Raw genomic sequence first — 24,618 nt, 5'->3', positions numbered from 1 at the left:
CAGTCTTTGCCCACCATCCACGAAGTTTCCCGCCATAAGGAGACGATTCCCGCCATCTTGGACAGTGACCCCGCCCTGGCAGAGCGGACGCCATTGTGGGCGTGCCAGAGGGTGGCAAGAGACCACCTCCCATCGTGGGCGCGGTCCCAGAAGAGCGCCAAAAGCGGAGACCGCCCCCACCAGCCGAGACTACCACCATGGAAATGTCCATCAAAGTGGGGGGTCTGCCCCTGAAACTGACTGTCACCAAGTTGCCCCGGGACCACTCCCAAGGGGGGCGGATAGAGAACAAAACAGAGAGGATGGGTGCGGCCTGGAGGAATCTGGACACATCGCACCCGGAGATGGAGGAAGAGTCGAGCAGCACTGACCCTGTGGTCCGGAACCTGTTGCAGGCTGCCACCCCAGAAGGCCTGGTGGAGATCCTGGCACAGCTCCCCAGAGATCGGGAGCGTGCACAGACCGCGCTGGAAGCCTTGGCCCGGAAGATGGCCCGAGTACAGCAGGAAGCACTGGCCGAATGGAGGAGGGAGATGGCCCAGCAGGCTGGAACCCGCCAGCAGAGGACGCCACCCGCAACGTGGAGCATGTCTGCCCCTGAGGATGGTGCAGGAGGGACGAAGGCCGGAGACGACACCGCGGAGGGAGCCGCAGGGATGGAAGCAGGTAATGGGGACGTCATCACCCCGAGCCCAGTAGCCGTAAGCCTGCCCCAGCTCCCCGTCGCAGAGCCCGAAGTCACCCTCATTGCGCCCGTTGCCGCACCGCCACTGCTCCCAACTAGGCCTCAAGCGGCCGGAGCCGCGGTCACGCCCCCTTCCGCGCCACGCCCCTTGACCCTGAGCGCGGCAAAAGAGGAAGTGCCACCGGCCTGGTCGCAAGGCCGAGTGCCTCCGGGCGCCGCGGTCTCCACAGCGCCCCTTACCTCCACTGTGCCACCGGCCTGGTCGCAAGGCCTGGTGCATCCGGGCGCCGTTACCCCTCCAGCACCCTCTTCCCCAAAGGTGCCATACCTGGACCCAAAAAGGATGCCTCCGGCCTGGACACAAGGCCGAGTACCTCCGGGCGCCGCTGCCCCCACAGAACCATCAACCTCCACAGTACTGCCCCTGGGCGAAGATCTCTTCGCGCAGCATACTAGCCCGGACGGGCTGCCCTTCGTGTGGCCACCGGAGTACATCAACCCCCGACTCCGGAGGGAACGGCCCCTGTGTGAGCCTCCAATCCCGGCTCCGGCGCCCGCTAAAATTGTCCCGCTCCCGTTGGAGGAGGCCCAATTTGCATGGGACCCCACCGGTGAAAACCTCATGGGGTTCACCCAAGAGACCCGGGTGGCCGCAGCCCAGCGGGAGGAGTGCTGCCGTCAGCAGCTAGAGGTCTTCGGGAGAGAATGACGGGAGAGGCGGATCCGCGAGGAATGGCTGCAGGTCCAAAGCGCGGAGCAGAAACGCCGAGCCCGACGAAACCCCCGTGCGGCCCATGGTCCCCGCGCCACCGGGACCGTAATAACGTTTCAGCTGGAGCATGGCTGGGGCTTTATCCGGGATCACCGAACCCCCGGCGACGTCTTTGTCACCCGCAGGGATGTCGAGAGCCACCTGCCGGAGGGACATCGCGGACGTGACCTCTACCCGGGTGATGAGGTCACCTTCACCCGGCATCAGTGTGCCAAAGGACCATACGCCCTTCACGTGCACCGGTTGACGGAGGAGGAGATACAATATGAGGAAAGACAAGAGGACCCGGACGGGTCTGAAGACTACCCTCAGGAGGAAACAAGGAGAGGACACCGCTACTGAAGGGAAGTAGCATAAACAAAGAACTGTATATAGTTACCCGTAAGGGTACTTGACATGTTGCTAATTGAAGAGTGGTCCCCGTTGGGACTAGTGTGGAACTGTTTAAAGGGACTGTATCCTGTGTGCCCCTAATCCCTTACCAGGCTGAGGACTGTGAGCAGCCATTCCCCTATTCCCACTGGCTGAGGACTGTGAGCAGCCATTCCCCTATTCCCACTGGCCGAGGACTGAGAGCGGCCATACCCTGTAAATAGTTGCGCTTCTTAAGGCGCCCCCTACTGGTTTTATAGAAGAACTGTTTTTTTTCTACTAGTGACTGTTGCACTTTACCTGGTCACAAGTTGCACCGTGGCCAGAAGATCAAAAATGTGTTTTATATGAGAATGTTTTATATGAAAAAGTTTTATGTGATGCTAAGAGAGTTAATGGTATTGTCTGATAATGTTTTCGTAATGTTTAATACCCGTAAAGTTAAAAGCGAAAAGTACCTCCCATAAAGGGATGAGTTGTCAGTTGATATATCTTATATGTGAGTGTACACTTTAAAATTTTTTGTATGTTTTAATTTGCTTTTGCTCTATTCCAGCCCGAGGACGTGCTGTGATTTACCAGGGGGGAATGTAGCACCCCGAGGACTCGGCTGCTACAGGGGTATTGCACCTCGAACCAGAGGTGTGGTATTCCACTCCCGGGTAAGGATGGAGTGTGGAACTGAGCTCAGTTAGCTGCATGCACTACACTCACCCCATTTCCGGGGGACAGATCAACGGTACTCCCACCAGATAGATGTGCAGGTACAACAGCGTCTGTCCCCGGCTGGAGTGGGGAGGGGGGAGGAACATCCTAGTGGTGTAGGAGCAGACAGGGGAGGGACTCTGGGCATAGGTAGGAGCCCATTGGGTGCTAGTCACCTGGGCTCGGGTGTCAGAGGGAGTATATAAGGTGGGCACCATCTTAGGACAGGGTCCTGTTCAGAGGAGAGTCTGTGCAGAGAGGAGCTCAGCCAGAGAGGGCTGACAGGGAGCTGTGGCTCCGTCTGGGCCCAGCTCCAGAGCCAGGCCGAAGCAGAGAGAGAGAAAAGGAAAAAGGAGGAAGAAGAGAGACGCAAGGAAGGGCCCAGAGACGAAAGCATAGAGGGAACCCTGAGATCCCACGAGAGAACAGAAACGGGTGAAGGGTTGGCAGAACAGGGTACCGGATTCCAAACTGGTGGAGGCCAATTATCCTCAGCCAGGAACCGGAGGTCGTGGACAAGTTTTGGCGCGACCCCTCGCCATATCCACCAGGAAGGCATACCACGTATAGGGTCAGGGAAGCCGGGAAAGGTTTCACCACCAGAAGGCCCGAGGGAGCTGGACAAAGGTGGATCCCTGGTGGGGACGGCCAGTAGGAAGGAAGAGAGGGGAGCTCAGGACCACGCTCTGGAACTGCCTGGGAGTTGGCCGAGTCCCGCACCTGGTGGACGCAGCACGGCTCGGGTGGTCACTCTTGGCCGAAGTGATCTGAACACCAACTGTGAGTAAAGCTGTGAAAACTGCAATGCACGTCTCTGAGCTTCCTTGTCACACCACTACCACCATCATCATTTCCTGCTTCACCAGCTGCCCTGAGGCTATACCTCTCCCGTTGGGGGTTATACCATCCACGCTGCACAACCACATCACCGGCCTCAGCGGTCTGCCCTGCAGCGGCGGCTTCATAGCCGCATTCAACGGGTGGCGTAGTCGGACACTAATACCATCAAATCAATAGCGCCACTTAGTTTGACACCCTGGGCACGGACCGGGTCACCGCCACGAGGACTACTACCCCTATCGGATCCGGCTCCGGGTATTCCCCGCGTGCGCAACGCTACACAACATGGCCCAGGGGGCGCGTCACTTCCATATTTTTATCTGTCATCTGGAGGATCGTGGACCGTGGTTACAGACTATACTGGCTGGAGATATGAAATCTGTGGGCCAACCAAAAGTTGGGAGACAGTGAGTATTGCCTGATACAAAGTCAGTGGAACTACTGGTCCCAGGTTGGGAACTTAAGGACTGAGACAACTGTATTTTGGCCATTTACCTGGAGTTCTTGTATTACCATGGATGCGAAGAATAAAATATTGTTGCATCGTTAACCTGCCTAGGTGATTATTTACAACCCACAACCTCAGATTTTCACACTATATACCGCAAGAAAGAGTTTCCAGTTTGTCAGGGAGCGCTTCCAGGTGATTTATTACTTACTCCAAATCTTTCAGGAATAATCCAGTTTATTTTTATACAAACAACGCGTTTCGGCTATACATAAAATAAGGCTTCATCAGGTAAAATCATAATTGTCTTTTAAAGATGCATTTATATAGAATAAAAAGAGGAGGAGGAACTAATCCAACCCCTCGATCAATTTTCATCAATTAAAAACACATGTGCACTTCTAGAAAGTATTAAGCAGTTAATTAAAAGTGAACTCTATATTGATTTAGAAAGGGAAAAAAAAAAAACATCTACTATATAATCGGCTTATCCCGTCTTTCTGTCCGTCCAGGAAATCCCGCGTCGCTGACTGGTCCTGCCGCGGCCAATCAGCGACGCGGGATTTCAGAACAAGATGGCGGCCGTTAGCGGCTCATCTGCCGCACAGAGGCGAGCGGCGATGCAGCCGGGATATGACCGGCAAGGGAGCTTGTTTTACCTGTTTTTGAGCTGCAGGCCAGCAGATCCAGACAACTACTCCACTCCCTAAAGACAGGGTTACATGCTGGATAACAAGACACCACAAAGGTGAGAGCAATTTTTAATTCTAATTCGATATTACTAAAATACTACACTTAGATCTGCGCCCCCCTTTCTTTTCTCCTTTTTTCTTTTTTTATTCATCCACACTATATACTGCATCATACACAGGTATTATACTATATACTGCACAATATACAGATATTATACTATATACTGCACCATACACACAGGTATTATACTATATACTGCACCATACACAGGTATTATACTATATACTGAACCATACACAGGTATTATACTATATAGTGCACCACACACAGGCATTATACTATATACTTCACCATACACACAGGTATTATACTATACTGCACCACATACAGGCGTTATACTATATACTGCACCATACACAGGTATTATACTATATACTGCACCATACACACAGATATTATTCTAAATACTGCACCATACACACAGGTATTATACTATATACTGCACCATACACACAGGTATTATACTATATACTGCACCATACACAGGTATTATACTATATACTGCACCATACACACAGATATTATTCTAAATACTGCACCATACACAGGTATTATACTATATACTGAACCATACACAGTGTATTATACTATATACTGCACCATACACACAGATATTATTCTAAATACTGCACCATACACAGGTATTATACTATATACTGAACCATACACAGTGTATTATACTATATACTGCACCATACACAGGTATTATACTATATACTGCACCATACACAGGTATTATACTATATACTGCACCATACACACAGATATTATTCTAAATACTGCACCATACACAGGTATTATACTATATACTGAACCATACACAGTGTATTATACTATATACTGAACCATACACAGGTATTATACTATATACTGCACCATACACAGGTATTATACTATATACTGCACAATATACAGATATTATACTATATACTGCACCATACACACAGGTATTATACTATATACTGCACCATACACAGGTATTATACTATATACTGCACCATACACACAGATATTATTCTAAATACTGCACCATACACAGGTATTATACTATATACTGAACCATACACAGTGTATTATACTATATACTGCATGTCATAAAAATATTAAGAAAATATTAAGGATTTCTCTCTCCCCTTGAAACCCCTCACTCCCCCTCCCCTATACTATTTGTCACCAGGCCAAGAGCTGGCAACTACGGATCTGTGTGTATGCCAATTAGCACACACAGAAGTGGTTAGTAGGCAAATGCTAGCACAAAGGGGGCTACTAACCCAATTAAAGTTCTATACCTCCGATAATAATGGGACCCATATTTTTAGTGGCAGGGCCAGCTAAGGAACAATATGCATAATTTTCCATAGCTGTATGCCCCTCCAGAGGGCGGTAATGCAAAAGTACAAAATAACAAACCATAGCTATGTCATGTGTGGTCTCTAAAGAACTGCAAATTCATTATGGAAAATATGGAATCGCTTTCGGGCTTCTGCGATCAACCAGCGAGAAGTTATCGCAGAAACCAGATATTTTTAATAAAAAGTATGAAGGCGGAAGTCCAACCCACATGATGTCATCACAAGAGAGTGTGTGGGCTGGTCCCCCCTTCGGCATAAAAGGCCCGACCGAAGAAAGGTCAGCACTCATGTTGGAAATACATATCTATGTGTAGCACGGGTCACGTTCACTGAACGGTCATAGGCGCGCTTCCCTCCAGCTATACTGAGTAGTCTCTGCGATCTTTAAAGTAAGTTTCTTTTGTTAACCCCTTTTATTTCGTGTAATGTAAAGGTCTCCATTTGTAAAATATTTGTGTATTTTTCATAAGCACTGCCTCCCTTTTGGATTCAATATAAAATGTAATAGTTCGGTTTCTTTTGTTCTGTAATTGTTCCCTCCCCCGAAGCCATACGCTACCAGAAAGCAGGCGTCCGATCAGGCCTGTATTGTATTTTAAAAGCTGATTGGTGGTGGCAGCGAATAATAATAAGTGGGTTATTGTGAATCTGACAGTGACCGTACTGGGGCGTATACACATATTCCATTGTTGGAATCCGGATGTTTGTACGCCATACGCTCACTCCATACTTGCCGATACCTACGTACTGAATAATCGGGATCGTGTGCGCGCGAATCCCTGCTTAATTCTGACAGAGTGACGTAAGCGGTGAAATATTGTGTGATCTCCCTGGTGTTGTCACTGTTGTTCCCTGACAAAGCACCATACACAGGTATTATACTATATACTGCACCATACACACTGGTGTCATAGTATATACTGCACCATACACACTGGTATTATAGTATAAACTGCAACATACACAAAGGTATTATACTATATACCGCAACGCACACACAGGTATGATACTATATACTGCACCATACAAAGGTATTATACTATACACTGTACCATACACACAGGTATTATACTATATACTGCACCATACACAGGTATTATACTATATACTGCACAATACATGCAGGTATTATACTATATACTGCACCATATACAGGTATTATACTATATACTGCACCATACACAGCTATCATACTATACACTGTACCATACACAGCTATTATACTATACACTGTACCATACACACAGGTATTATACTATATACTGCACCATACACAGGTATTATACTATATACTGCACCATACACGCAGGTATTATACTATATACTGCACCATATACAGGTATTATACTATATACTGCACTATACACACAGGTATTATACTATATACTGCATCACACACAGGTATTATACTATATACTGCACCATACATAGGTATTATAATATATACTGCACCATATACACAGGTATTATACTATATACTGCACCATATACACAGGTATTATACTACATACTGCACCATACACACAGGTATTATACTATATACTGCACCATACACACAGGTATTATACTATATACTGCACCATACACACAGGTATTATACTATACACTGCACCATACACACAGGTATTAAACTACATACTGCACCATACACACAGGTATTATACTATATACTGCACCATATACAGGTATTATACTATATACTGAACCATACACGCAGGTATTATACTATATACTGCACCATATACAGGTATTATACTATATACTGAACCATACACACAGGTATTATACAATATACCACACCATATACACAGCTAATATACTATATATTGCACCATACACACAGGTATTATACTATATACTGTACCATACCATGGTATTATACTATATACTGCACCATATACACAGGTATTATACTATATACTGCACCATACACAAGTATTATACTATATACTGCACTATACACACAGGTATTATACTATATACTGCACCACACAAAGGTATTGTACTATATACTGCACCATATACACAGGTATTAAACTATAGACTGCACCATACACAGGTATTATACTATATACTGCACCATACCATGGTATTATACTATATACTGCACCATATACACAGGTATTAAACTATATACTGCACCATATACAGGTATTATACTATATACTGCACCATACACAAGTATTATACTATATACTGCACTATACACACAGGTATTATACTATATACTGCACCACACACAGGTATTGTACTATATACTGCACCATAAACATAGGTATTAAACTATAGACTGCATCATATACAGGTATTATACTGCATACTGCACCATACACAAGTATTATACTATATACTGCACTATACACACAGGTATTATACTATATACTGTACCATACACACAGGTATTGTACTATATACTGCACCATACACAGGTATTATACTATATACTGCACCTTACAAACAGGTATTATACTATATACTGCACCATACACCCAGGTATTATACAATATACCACACCATATACAAAGGTATTATACTATATACTGCACCATACACACAGGTATTATACTATATACTGCACCATACACAGGTATTATACTATATACTGCACCATACACACAGATATTATACTATATACTGCACCATACACACAGGTATTATACTATATACTGCACCATACACACAGGTATTATACTATATACTGCACCATACACAGGTATTATACTATATACTGCACCATACACACAGATATTATTCTAAATACTGCACCATACACAGGTATTATACTATATACTGAACCATACACAGTGTATTATACTATATACTGCACCATACACACAGATATTATTCTAAATACTGCACCATACACAGGTATTATACTATATACTGAACCATACACAGTGTATTATACTATATACTGCACCATACACAGGTATTATACTATATACTGCACCATACACAGGTATTATACTATATACTGCACCATACACACAGATATTATTCTAAATACTGCACCATACACAGGTATTATACTATATACTGAACCATACACAGTGTATTATACTATATACTGAACCATACACAGGTATTATACTATATACTGCACCATACACAGGTATTATACTATATGCTGCACAATATACAGATATTATACTATATACTGCACCATACACACAGGTATTATACTATATACTGCACCATACACAGGTATTATACTATATACTGCACCATACACACAGATATTATTCTAAATACTGCACCATACACAGGTATTATACTATATACTGAACCATACACACAGATATTATTCTAAATACTGCACCATACACAGTGTATTATACTATATACTGCATGTCATAAAAATATTAAGAAAATATTAAGGATTTCTCTCTCCCCTTGAAACCCCTCACTCCCCCTCCCCTATACTATTTGTCACCAGGCCAAGAGCTGGCAACTACGGATCTGTGTGTATGCCAATTAGCACACACAGAAGTGGTTAGTAGGCAAATGCTAGCACAAAGGGGGCTACTAACCCAATTAAAGTTCTATACCTCCGATAATAATGGGACCCATATTTTTAGTGGCAGGGCCAGCTAAGGAACAATATGCATAATTTTCCATAGCTGTATGCCCCTCCAGAGGGCGGTAATGCAAAAGTACAAAATAACAAACCATAGCTATGTCATGTGTGGTCTCTAAAGAACTGCAAATTCATTATGGAAAATATGGAATCGCTTTCGGGCTTCTGCGATCAACCAGCGAGAAGTTATCGCAGAAACCAGATATTTTTAATAAAAAGTATGAAGGCGGAAGTCCAACCCACATGATGTCATCACAAGAGAGTGTGTGGGCTGGTCCCCCCTTCGGCATAAAAGGCCCGACCGAAGAAAGGTCAGCACTCATGTTGGAAATACATATCTATGTGTAGCACGGGTCACGTTCACTGAACGGTCATAGGCGCGCTTCCCTCCAGCTATACTGAGTAGTCTCTGCGATCTTTAAAGTAAGTTTCTTTTGTTAACCCCTTTTATTTCGTGTAATGTAAAGGTCTCCATTTGTAAAATATTTGTGTATTTTTCATAAGCACTGCCTCCCTTTTGGATTCAATATAAAATGTAATAGTTCGGTTTCTTTTGTTCTGTAATTGTTCCCTCCCACGAAGCCATACGCTACCAGAAAGCAGGCGTCCGATCAGGCCTGTATTGTATTTTAAAAGCTGATTGGTGGTGGCAGCGAATAATAATAAGTGGGTTATTGTGAATCTGACAGTGACCGTACTGGGGCGTATACACATATTCCATTGTTGGAATCCGGATGTTTGTACGCCATACGCTCACTCCATACTTGCCGATACCTACGTACTGAATAATCGGGATCGTGTGCGCGCGAATCCCTGCTTAATTCTGACAGAGTGACGTAAGCGGTGAAATATTGTGTGATCTCCCTGGTGTTGTCACTGTTGTTCCCTGACAAAGCACCATACACAGGTATTATACTATATACTGCACCATACACACTGGTATTATAGTATAAACTGCAACATACACAAAGGTATTATACTATATACCGCAACGCACACACAGGTATGATACTATATACTGCACCATACAAAGGTATTATACTATACACTGTACCATACACACAGGTATTATACTATATACTGCACCATACACAGGTATTATACTATATACTGCACAATACATGCAGGTATTATACTATATACTGCACCATATACAGGTATTATACTATATACTGTACCATACACAGCTATTATACTATACACTGTACCATACACAGCTATTATACTATACACTGTACCATACACACAGGTATTACACTATATACTGCACCATACACAGGTATTATACTATATACTGCACCATACACGCAGGTATTATACTATATACTGCACCATATACAGGTATTATACTATATACTGCACTATACACACAGGTATTATACTATATACTGCATCACACACAGGTATTATACTATATACTGCACCATACATAGGTATTATAATATATACTGCACCATATACACAGGTATTATACTATATACTGCACCATATACACAGGTATTATACTACATACTGCACCATACACACAGGTATTATACTATATACTGCACCATACACACAGGTATTATACTATATACTGCACCATACACACAGGTATTATACTATACACTGCACCATACACACAGGTATTAAACTACATACTGCACCATACACACAGGTATTATACTATATACTGCACCATATACAGGTATTATACTATATACTGAACCATACACGCAGGTATTATACTATATACTGCACCATATACAGGTATTATACTATATACTGAACCATACACACAGGTATTATACAATATACCACACCATATACACAGCTAATATACTATATATTGCACCATACACACAGGTATTATACTATATACTGTACCATACCATGGTATTATACTATATACTGCACCATATACACAGGTATTAAACTATATACTGCACCATATACAGGTATTATACTATATACTGCACCATACACAAGTATTATACTATATACTGCACTATACACACAGGTATTATACTATATACTGCACCACACACAGGTATTGTACTATATACTGCACCATATACACAGGTATTAAACTATAGACTGCACCATACACAGGTATTATACTATATACTGCACCATACCATGGTATTATACTATATACTGCACCATATACACAGGTATTAAACTATATACTGCACCATATACAGGTATTATACTATATACTGCACCATACACAAGTATTATACTATATACTGCACTATACACACAGGTATTATACTATATACTGCACCACACACAGGTATTGTACTATATACTGCACCATAAACATAGGTATTAAACTATAGACTGCATCATATACAGGTATTATACTACATACTGCACCATACACAAGTATTATACTATATACTGCACTATACACACAGGTATTATACTATATACTGTACCATACACACAGGTATTGTACTATATACTGCACCATACACAGGTATTATACTATATACTGCACCTTACAAACAGGTATTATACTATATACTGCACCATACACCCAGGTATTATACAATATACCACACGATATACAAAGGTATTATACTATATACTGCACCATACACACAGGTATTATACTACGGTATATACTGCACCATACACAGGTATTATACTATATACTGCACCATACACACAGATATTATACTATATACTGCACCATACACACAGGTATTATACTATATACTGCACCATACACACAGGTATTATACTATATACCGCACCATACACACAGGAATTATACTATATACCGCACCATACACACAGGTATTATACTATATACTGCACCATACACACAGATATTATACTATATACTGCACCATACACACAGGTATTATACTATATACTGCACCATACACACAGATATTATACTATATACTGCACCATACACACAGATATTATACTATATACTGCACCATACACACAGGTATTATACTATATACCGCACCATACACAGGTATTATACTATATACTGCACCATACACACAGATATTATACCATATACTGCACCATACACAGGTATTATACTATATACTGCACCATACACAGGTATTAGACTATATACTGCACCACACACAGGTATTATACTATATACTTGACTATACACGCAGGTATTATACGATATTCTGCACCATACATACAGGTATTATACTATATACTACACCATACACACAGGAATTATACTATATACTACACAATATACAGGTATTATACTATATATTGCACCATGCACACAGGTATTATACCATATACTGCACCATATACACAGGTATTATGCTATATACTGCACCAAACACACAGGTATTATACTATATACCGCACCATACACACAGATATTATACTATATACTGCACCATACACAGGTATTATACTATATACTGCACCATACACAGGTATTATACTATATACTGCACCATACACAGGTATTATACTATATGCTGTACCATACACAGGTATTATACTATATGCTGTACCATACACAGGTATTATACTATATACTGCACCATACACACAGGTATTATACTATATACTGTATCATACACACAGATATTATACTATATACTGCACCATATACAGGTATTATACTATAAACTGCACCATACACACAGGTATTATACTATATACTGGACTATACACACAGGTATTATACTATATACTGCACCATACACACAGGAATTATACTATATACTACACAATATACAGGTATTATACTATATATTGCACCATGCACACAGGTATTATACCATATACTGCACCATATACACAGGTATTATACTATATACTGCACCATACACAGGTATTATACTATATACCGCACCATACACACAGATATTATACTATATACTGCACCATACACAGGTATTATACAATATACTGCACCATACACAGGTATTATACTATATACTGCACCATACACAGGTATTATACTATATGCTGTACCATACACAGGTATTATACTATATACTGCACCATACACAGGTATTATACTATATACTGTATCATACACACAGATATTATACTATATACTGCACCATATAGAGGTATTATACTATAAACTGCTCCATACACACAGGTATTATACTATATACTGCACCATACACACAGGAATTATACTATATACTGCACCATACACACAGGTATTATACTATATACCGCACCATACACACAGATATTATGCTATATACTGCACCATACACAGGTATTATACTATATACTGCGCCATACACAGGTATTATACTATATACTGCAGCATACACAGGTATTATACTATATGCTGTACCATACACAGGTATTATACTATATACTGCACCATACACAGGTATTATACTATATACTGTATCATACACACAGATATTATACTATATACTGCACCATACACAGGTATTATACTATATACTGCACCAAACACACAGGTATTATACCATATACTGCACCATACACAGGCATTATACTATAAACTGCACCATACACACAGGTATTATACTATATACTGGACTATACACACAGGTATTATACTATATACTGCACCATACACACAGGTATTATACTATATACTGCACCATACACAGGTATTATACTATATACTGCACCATACACACAGGTATTATACTATATACTGGACTATACACACAGGTATTATACTATATACTACACAATATACAGGTATTATACTATATATTGCACAATGCACACAGGTATTATACCATATACTGCACCATATACACAGGTATTATACTATATACTGCACCATACACACAGGTATTATACTATATACCGCACCATACACACAGATATTATGCTATATACTGCACCATACACAGGTATTATACTATATACTGCACCATACACAGGTATTATACTATATACTGCACCATACACAGGTATTATACTATATGCTGTACCATACACAGGTATTATACTATATACTGCACCATACACAGGTATTATACTATATACTGTATCATACACACAGATATTATACTATATACTGCACCATACACAGGTATTATACTATATACTGCACCAAACACACAGGTATTATACCATATACTGCACCATACACAGGTATTATACCATATACTGCACCATACACAGGCATTATACTATATACTGGACTATACACACAGGTATTATACTATATACTGCACCATACACACAGGTATTATACTATATACTGGACTATACACACAGGTATTATACTATATACTGCACCATACACACAGGCATTATACTATATACTGCACCATACACACAGGTATTATACTATATACTGGACTATACACACAGGTATTATACTATATACTGCACCATACACACAGGCATTATACTATATACTGCACCATACACACAGGTATTATACTATATACTGGACTATACACACAGGTATTATACTATATACTGCACCATACACAGGTATTATAATATATACTGCACCATACTCACAGGTGTTATACTATATACTGCACCATACACACAGGTATTATACTATATACTGGACTATACACACAGGTATTATACTATATACTGCACCACACACACAGGTATTATACTATATACTACACCATACACACAGGTATTATACTATATACTGTACCATACACACAGGTATTATACTATATACCGCACCATATACACACAGGTATTATACTATATACTGAACTGTACACACAGGTATTATACTATATACTGCACCATACACAGGTATTATACTATATACTGCACCATACACACAGGTATTATACTATGTACTGCACCATATACAGGTATTATACTATATACTGCACCATACACACAGGTATTATACTATATACTGAACCATACACAGGTATTATACTATATACTGCACCACACACAGGTATTATACTATATACTTGACTATACACGCAGGTATTATACTATATTCTGCACCATACACACAGGAATTATACTATATGCTGCACCACACACAGGTATTATACTATATACTGCACCATAGACACAGGAATTATACCATATACTGCACCACACACAGGTATTATACTATATACTACACAATATACAGGTATTATACTATATACTGCACCAAAAACAGGTATTATACTATATATTGCACCATACACAGGTATTATACTATATACTGCACCTCACACAGGTATTATACTATATACATCACCTTGTACAGGTATTATACTATATACTGCACCGTACACACAGGTATTATACTATATACTGCACCATACACAGGTATTATACTATATACTGCACCAATACAGGTATTATACTATATATTGCACCATACACAGGTATTATACTATATACTGCACCACACACAGGTATTATACTATATACTGCACCTTATACAGGTATTATACTATATAATGCAACGTACACACAGGTATTATACTATATACTGCACCGTACACGCAGGTATTATACTATATACTGCACCATACACAGGTATTATACTATATACTGCACCATATACAGGTATTATACTATATACTGCACCATATACAGGTATTGTACTATATACTGCACCATATACAGGTATTATACTATATACTGCACCATTTACAGGTATTGTACTATATACTGCACCATACACACAGGTATTATACTATATACTGCCCCATACATACAGGTATTATACTATTCACTGCACCACACACAGGTATTATACTACATACTGCATCATACACACAGGTATTATACTATATACTGGACCATACACGGGTATTATACTATATACTGCATGTCATAGAACTATTAAGAAAATATTAAGGATTTCTCTCTCCCCCTGAAACCACTCACTCCCCCTCCCCTACTATATTTGTCACCATGCCAAGAGCTGGCAACTACGGAGCTCTCTGTATGCCAGTTAGCACACACAGAAGTGGCTTGTAGGCAAATGCTAGCACAAAGGGAGCTACTAACTCAATTAAGGTCCTATACCTCCGATAATAATGGGACCCTTATTTTTAGTGGTAGGGTCAGCTAAGGAACAATATGCATAATTTTCCATAGCTGTATGCCCTTCCGGAGAGCGGTAATACAAAAGTACAAAATAACAGATCACAGATATGTCATGTGTGGTTTCTAAAGAAAAGCTAATTCATAATGGAAAATATGGTATCGCTTTTGGGCTTCTGCGATCAACCAGCGAGGAGTTATTGCAGAAGCAAGATATTTTTAATAAAAATATGAAGGCTGCAGCACAATCCACATGATGTCATCACAGGGTAGTGTGTGGGCAGGTCCCTCATTTGGCATAAAAGGCCCGACCGAAGATTGGTCAGCAATCATATTGGAAGTACATATTTATGTATAGCATGGGTCACGTTCGCTTAACAGTCATAGGAGCGCTTCCGTCCATCTATACTGAGTCGTCTCTGCGATCTTTATAGTAAGTTTCATTTGTTAACCACTTTTATTTCGTGTAACTGTATTTTCTGTACTGTAAAGGTCTCCATTTGTAAAATATTTGTGTATTTTTCATAAACACTGCCTCCCTTTTGGATTAAATATAAAATGTAATAGTTCTGTTTCTTTTGTTCTGTAATTGTTCCCTCCCCCGAAGCCATACGCTAACAGAAAGCAGGCGTCCGATCAGGCCTGTATTGTATTTTAAAAGCTGGTCGGTGGTGGCAGCGAATAATAATAAGTGAGATATCGTGAAGCTGGCAGTGACCGTAATGGGGTGTACACACATATTCCATGTGTTGGAATCTGGAAGTGTGTACGCCATACGCTCACTGCACGCTTGACGATACCTATATGCACAGGTATTATACTATATACTGCACCATACACAGATGTTATATTATATACTGCACCATACACACAGGTATTAAACTATATACTGCACCATGCGCAGGTATTATACTATATAGTGCACAGGTAATATTCTATATACTACACAATACACACAGATATTATACTATATACTGCACAGTACACACAGGTATTATACTATATACTGCATCATACACAGGTATTATACTATATACTGAACCATACACACAGCTATTATACTATATACTGCACCATACACACAGGTATTATACTATATACTGTACCATAAACAGGTATTATACTATATTCTGCACCATACACAGGTATTATACTATATACTGCACCATACACAGGTATTATACTATATACTGAACCATACACACAGGTATTATACTATATAATGCACCATACTCAAGTATTATACTATATACTGCACCATACACAGGTATTATACTATATACTGAACCATACACACAGGTATTATACTATATACTGCACCATACACACATGTATTATACTATATACTGCAACATACACACAGGTATTATACTATATACTGTGTCATAAACACAGGTATTATACTATATACTGCAGCATACACACAGGTATTATACTATATACTGCACCATACACACACAGGTATTATACTATACACTGCACCATACACACAGGTATTATACCATATACTGCACCATACACACAGGTATTATACCATATACTGCACCATACACACAGGTATTATACCATATACTGCACCATACACAGGTATTATATTATATACTGCACTATACACACAGGTATTATACTATATACTGCACCATACACACAGGTATTATACTATATACTGCACCATACACACAGGTATTATACTATATACTGCACCATACACACAGATATTATACTATATACTGCACCATACACAGGTATTATACTATATACTGCACCATACACAGGTATTATACTATACAATCACTGTCCTCCTTCCTGACGTGACTTCTATGTCTCATGTACGGTATCCACCTTTGATCTTTCTATATCCCATACACACCATTATGTCCCCCCTATCTGTGTGTAGTGGGGGATTATCCGCGCTCACATCTCGGCCATATGTCACTGCGCCCAGCCCCCATCCTGTCTCTCTGTAGGGACCATGCGCAGTAGAAGGCGAAGCCTTACATAAAGCACCGACATCCCGGCAGGCACAGATGGGTCACCTTCTCCTCTTCATCCTCATCTGTCCCCTGGTATCTGCACCATTTATATCTATTTTTTATTATGTCCCATATCTCAGTCTTATGTGAGCTCCTCTCCCGTGTGCTACGTTAGTGGATGGAGAAGTGAAACCGTTGCAGGAACATGACCTTGATCAATGACATCAGGAGCCAACAAGCCACCAATTTCCAAAAATTCAGTCCATGTAGGAAATAAATGCAAATGGCACAAATATGAAGGTCAGAATACAACGCAGATGACCCTGCGCTGCCCAGACAAGTAGCAGCATAGAGATTTTGAGGGGTTAAATGCATTGATCTATCCTCCATCATAATCCATCTTTTAGGTTTCTTGCATCCATGAAGCCTGCAGGTCTTATCTTTGCAGTAAACCACAGGCCACTGCCTTCCCAAAGGTCATTATTAGCATTCCAAAGGGGGCAGCCACCATGGGCGACCCCTCATTGACTATTGACCGATAGATACAGTTCAGCCCAGACAACCGCCTGCACGGGGGGATCTCATCGATCTTGGGATCATTATGAGGCCTTTTACATAACCTTGAAAAAAAAACACACAATTCTTCCTCCAGGATGATGTACAGATGGCATGACATGGGCCGGTGAGGAGCAATGCCAGGGAGATTACCCTCCACCACCGTGGCTCCTATCCCACCCTCTGACCTTCAAGTGCCCTTCTTCCATTCTACCAGATGACAACTTGGGGCTCCTCCATCTTTCCAAACCACGTGAGCCCATCGGCAATTCCACATTCCAGAATTCCAACTTTAACCCTTTCACCACACAAAAAGACAATTTTTCTACAAACCTGCCTCCATCTCATCTCATGAGTCAGAAGATGTGATTTTTCCAGCTCCTTATTCACCCTCCTATTTCGGAAACCATTGTGTCCTCCTGTCTAACTCTCCCACCACCACCCCCATCTTTCGCGTCTCCTTCTCTCTGCTATCTCCACCATATTCTCTCCTCTCTATGGCAAATGACCTCATCTAATTTCCCAAGGCTTTTCTTTCCCTCTATCTCGTTGAGTGCCGACAGACGTACAGACACCGCATTGCGCTGTGCACACAATTATCCACGGTGCTGGTGGTGCCCGGAATTAACCCTTCAGCTGCTAAACGTGACATCACTTGGGTGACAGCTTAAAAAGATCTGTATGAAGATCTGGCATGTACTGTAGGCAGGGGTCATACAAAGGGGAATCCACTATAAGAGGTGTTTAGGATATCTAGGGTGCCTATGAGGATCCATTCTGGGTTGTGCACAGATCAAAGGAAACTGTTCAGTGCCATGGATGCATCCAGGTGAGATGTTCAGGACCATGGAGAGATTTTAAAGATCTTTTCATACCCATGGATCATTCAAAAAAGCAGTTCAGGACTATGATCTTTTCAGACACATTGATTAGTCAAAGAAGCAGTTCAGAAACATGGACTGCCCAAGGAGATCTGACCAAGAGCATGGATTCCTCCAGGTGATCTGATTAGGATCATGGACTGTTCCAGGAGATCTGATCAGTATCATGGACACTTCCACGAAATCTGATTAGGTACTGGGCACGTCTACAATATGAGATCAGGACCATGGACAGCACCAGGAAATCTGACCAGGTCCATGGAAACCTCCAGTAGATCTGATCAGGACCATAAACATTTCCAGGTAATCTGAGCAGTACCACTGACACCTCCAGGTGATCTGACCAGGACCATGGGCAGGAAGTTGATCTGATCAGGACCATGGATACATTCATGTGATCTGATCAGGACTATGGACACCTCCAGGTGACAACCAGGACCATGGACAGCAAGAAGATCTGATCAGGACCATGGACAACTCCAGGAAATCTGATTAGGACCATAGACAGCTCTAGTAGAGATGATTACATCATGGACAGCCCCAAGAGATCTGATCAGGATCATAGAAAGCTACAAGAAATCTGAATAGGACCATAGACAGTTCTAGTAGGTCTGATCATGACCATGGCTATTCCAAGAGATCTTATTTGGACTATGGACAGCCAGGTGATCTGATCAGGACCACGGACAGCTCCTAGTGATCTGATCAAGACAATGGACAGCACAAAGTAGTCTGACCAGGACCATGGACAGTTCCAAAAGTGTTCACCAGGACCATGTACAGTTCCAGGTGATTTGAACAGGACCATGAACAGCCAGGTGATCTGGCAAGGACTATAGACAGCCCCTGGAGATCTAATCAAGACCATGGACAGCCCCAGGAGATCTGATCAGGACCATGAACAGTTCCAGGACATCTGATCAAGACCATGGACAGTTCCAGGAGATCTGATCAGGTCCATGGACAGTTCTAGGAGATCTAACCAGGACCATTCACACCTCCATGTGATCGGACCAAGACCATGGGCAGCTTCAGGAGATCTGATCAGGACCATGAACAGCCCCGGGAAATCTGATCAGGACCATGAACAGTTCCAGGACAGCTGATCAAGACCATAGACAGTTCCAGGAGATCTGATCAGGACCATGGACAGTTCCAGGACATCTGATCAGCTCCATGGACAGGTCTAGGAGATATGATCAGGATCATGGACAGCACCAGGAGATCGACCAGGACCATTCACACCTCCATGTGATCTGACCAAGACCATGGGCAGCTTCAGGAGATCAGATCAGGACTATGGACAGCCCCAGGAGATCTGATCAGGACCATGGACAGCCCCAGGGGTTCTGATCAGGACCATGGACAGCCCCAGGAGATCTGATCAGCACCATGGACAGCTCCAGGAGATCTGATCAGCACCATGGACAGCTCCAGGAGATCTGATCAGCACCATGGACAGCTCCAGGAGATCTGACCAGGACCATAGACAGATCTTTGCATAGACACTGACAGCTGAGCACAATGAAGCAATGCAATCTGGGATCGTCTCCCCAGCAGATCTACACGTAATCACAGACAGGATCGCGATCTATACTCACCCCCATGGCTGTGTCTCAGGCAGGGATCTGATGTGGCCGGAAACCTCCGTAGGGGAAGGGGGGACAGAGACCTGAGCCCCAGAGAGGAGGGAAGGAGACAGAGAAAAGAAAGAGGGGAAGAGAGGAGGAGAGGTGGCGGCGGCGGCGGAGGATGCGGCGCTCAGCTCTGTGCTCGGAGGCTGCGCTCACGTCCCTCCCTCTGCCGCTCTGCTCCCCCCTCTCACACAGTTGGTCCCTCATATGCTGCAGTCACATAAGCCACACCCCTAGGAGGCTCTCAGCCAATCCCAGCCCGGGATCCGTCCTCCCCACTTGTCACCCTGATGCTCCCTCCCCTTTTATTGCAGCTGTTACATTCTTGAAGGTGAGTGCAAGTATGAAAGTGAGTGTGAGTGAGTGTGTGAGTGTGCGTCTGAGTGTGTGGGGGAACGAGGGGCTGCAGGGGCCACTCTGTGCAGAACTGCTGGTGTGAATGTCTGAGATGTGCTCAGGGCTGACACTAAGTCTATCCACAGATAATAAGTATTTCTATGTGAGATCCAGAGGTGTGAAACTACTGATCTATGACACTACTGATCTATGACACTATTGATCTATGACACTACTGATCTATGACACTACTGATGTGTGACACTACTGATCTATGACACTACTGATCTATGACACTACTGATGTGTGACACTACTGATCTATGACACTACTGGTGTGTGACACTACTGATGTGTGACACTACTGATGTGTGACACTACTGATGTGTGACACTACTGATCTATGACACTACTGATGTGTGACACTACTGATCTATGACACTATTGATCTATGACACTACTGATCTATGACACTACTGATCTATGACACTACTGATCTGTGACACTACTGATGTGTGACACTACTGATCTATGACACTACTGATCTATGACACTACTGATGTGTGACACTACTGATCTATGACACTACTGGTGTGTGACACTACTGATGTGTGACACTACTGATGTGTGACACTACTGATCTATGACACTACTGGTGTGTGACACTACTGATGTGTGACACTACTGATCTATGACACTACTGATCTATGACACTACTGATCTGTGACACTACTGATGTGTGACACTACTGATCTATGACACTACTGATCTATGACACTACTGATGTGTGACACTACTGATCTATGACACTACTGGTGTGTGACACTACTGATGTGTGACACTACTGATCTATGACACTACTGATGTGTGACACTACTGATCTATGACACTACTGATCTATGACACTACTGATGTGTGACACTACTGATCTATGACACTACTGGTGTGTGACACTACTGATGTGTGACACTACTGATCTATGACACTACTGATGTGTGACACTACTGATCTATGACACTACTGATCTATGACACTACTGATGTGTAACACTACTGATCTATGACACTACTGATCTATGACATTACTGATGTGTGACACTACTGATCTATGACACTGCTGATGTGTGTCACTGCTGATCTATGACACTACTGATCTATGACACTACTGATCTATGACACTACTGATGTGTGACACTACTGATATGTGACACTACTGATCTATGACACTACTGATGTGTGACACTACTGATGTGTGACACTACTGATCTATGACACTACTGGTGTGTGACACTACTGATATGTGACACTACTGATCTATGACACTACTGATCTATGACACTACTGATGTGTAACACTACTGATCTATGACACTCCTGATCCGTGACACTACTGAAATGTGACACTACTGATCTATGACACTACTGATGTGTGACACTACTGATCTATGACACTACTGATCTATGACACTACTGATGTGTGACACTACTGATGTGTGACACTACTGATCTATGACACTACTGGTGTGTGACACTACTGATATGTGACACTACTGATCTATGACACTACTGATCTATGACACTACTGATGTGTGACACTACTGATCTATGACACTACTGATCTATGACACTACTGATGTGTGACACTACTGATCTATGACACTACTGGTGTGTGACACAACTGATGTGTGACACTACTGATCTATGACACTACTGATGTGTGACACTACTGATCTATGACACTATTGATCTATGACACTACTGATCTATGACACTACTGATCTATGACACTACTGATCTGTGACACTACTGATGTGTGACACTACTGATCTATGACACTACTGATCTATGACACTACTGATGTGTGACACTACTGATCTATGACACTACTGGTGTGTGACACTACTGATGTGTGACACTACTGATCTATGACACTACTGATGTGTGACACTACTGATCTATGACACTACTGATCTATGACACTACTGATGTGTAACACTACTGATCTATGACACTACTGATCTATGACATTACTGATGTGTGACACTACTGATCTATGACACTGCTGATGTGTGTCACTGCTGATCTATGACACTACTGATCTATGACACTACTGATCTATGACACTACTGATGTGTGACACTACTGATATGTGACACTACTGATCTATGACACTACTGATGTGTGACACTACTGATGTGTGACACTACTGATCTATGACACTACTGGTGTGTGACACTACTGATATGTGACACTACTGATCTATGACACTACTGGTGTGTGACACTACTGATATGTGACACTACTGATCTATGACACTACTGATCTATGACACTACTGATGTGTAACACTACTGATCTATGACACTCCTGATCCGTGACACTACTGAAATGTGACACTACTGATCTATGACACTACTGATGTGTGACACTACTGATCTATGACACTACTGATCTATGACACTACTGATGTGTGACACTACTGATGTGTGACACTACTGATCTATGACACTACTGGTGTGTGACACTACTGATATGTGACACTACTGATCTATGACACTACTGATCTATGACACTACTGATGTGTAACACTACTGATCTATGACACTACTGGTGTGTGACACTACTGATGTGTGACACTACTGATCTATGACACTACTGATGTGTGACACTAATGATCTATGACACTACTGATCTATGACATTACTGATGTGTGACACTACTGATCTATGACACTGCTGATGTGTGTCACTGCTGATCTATGACACTACTGATC

At 41.8% G+C, this 24,618-nt stretch overlaps 1 protein-coding gene across 1 annotated transcript in view; it reads right to left on the bottom strand.

Moving 5' to 3' along the window:
* The window catches only part of ATP1A3 (ATPase Na+/K+ transporting subunit alpha 3), a 148,334-nt gene extending 126,617 nt beyond the window's left edge, over positions 1-21,717 (bottom strand). The window contains exon 1 of the mRNA XM_073655890.1: positions 21,481-21,717. Within this exon, the coding sequence (XP_073511991.1) occupies positions 21,481-21,486 (6 nt within the window). The 5' untranslated portion in view covers positions 21,487-21,717. The remainder of the gene's footprint in view (positions 1-21,480) is intronic.
* Positions 21,718-24,618: the final 2,901 nt, after the last annotated feature.

Source organism: Phyllobates terribilis, unplaced genomic scaffold (genome assembly GCF_046119375.1).
Source record: "Phyllobates terribilis strain yellow unplaced genomic scaffold, ASM4611937v1 Scaffold_12__6_contigs__length_324123572, whole genome shotgun sequence".
Classification (NCBI taxonomy): domain Eukaryota; kingdom Metazoa; phylum Chordata; class Amphibia; order Anura; family Dendrobatidae; genus Phyllobates; species Phyllobates terribilis.
The sequence above is the reverse complement of the archived record's forward strand: the minus strand, read 5'-3'. Positions and strand labels throughout refer to the sequence as shown.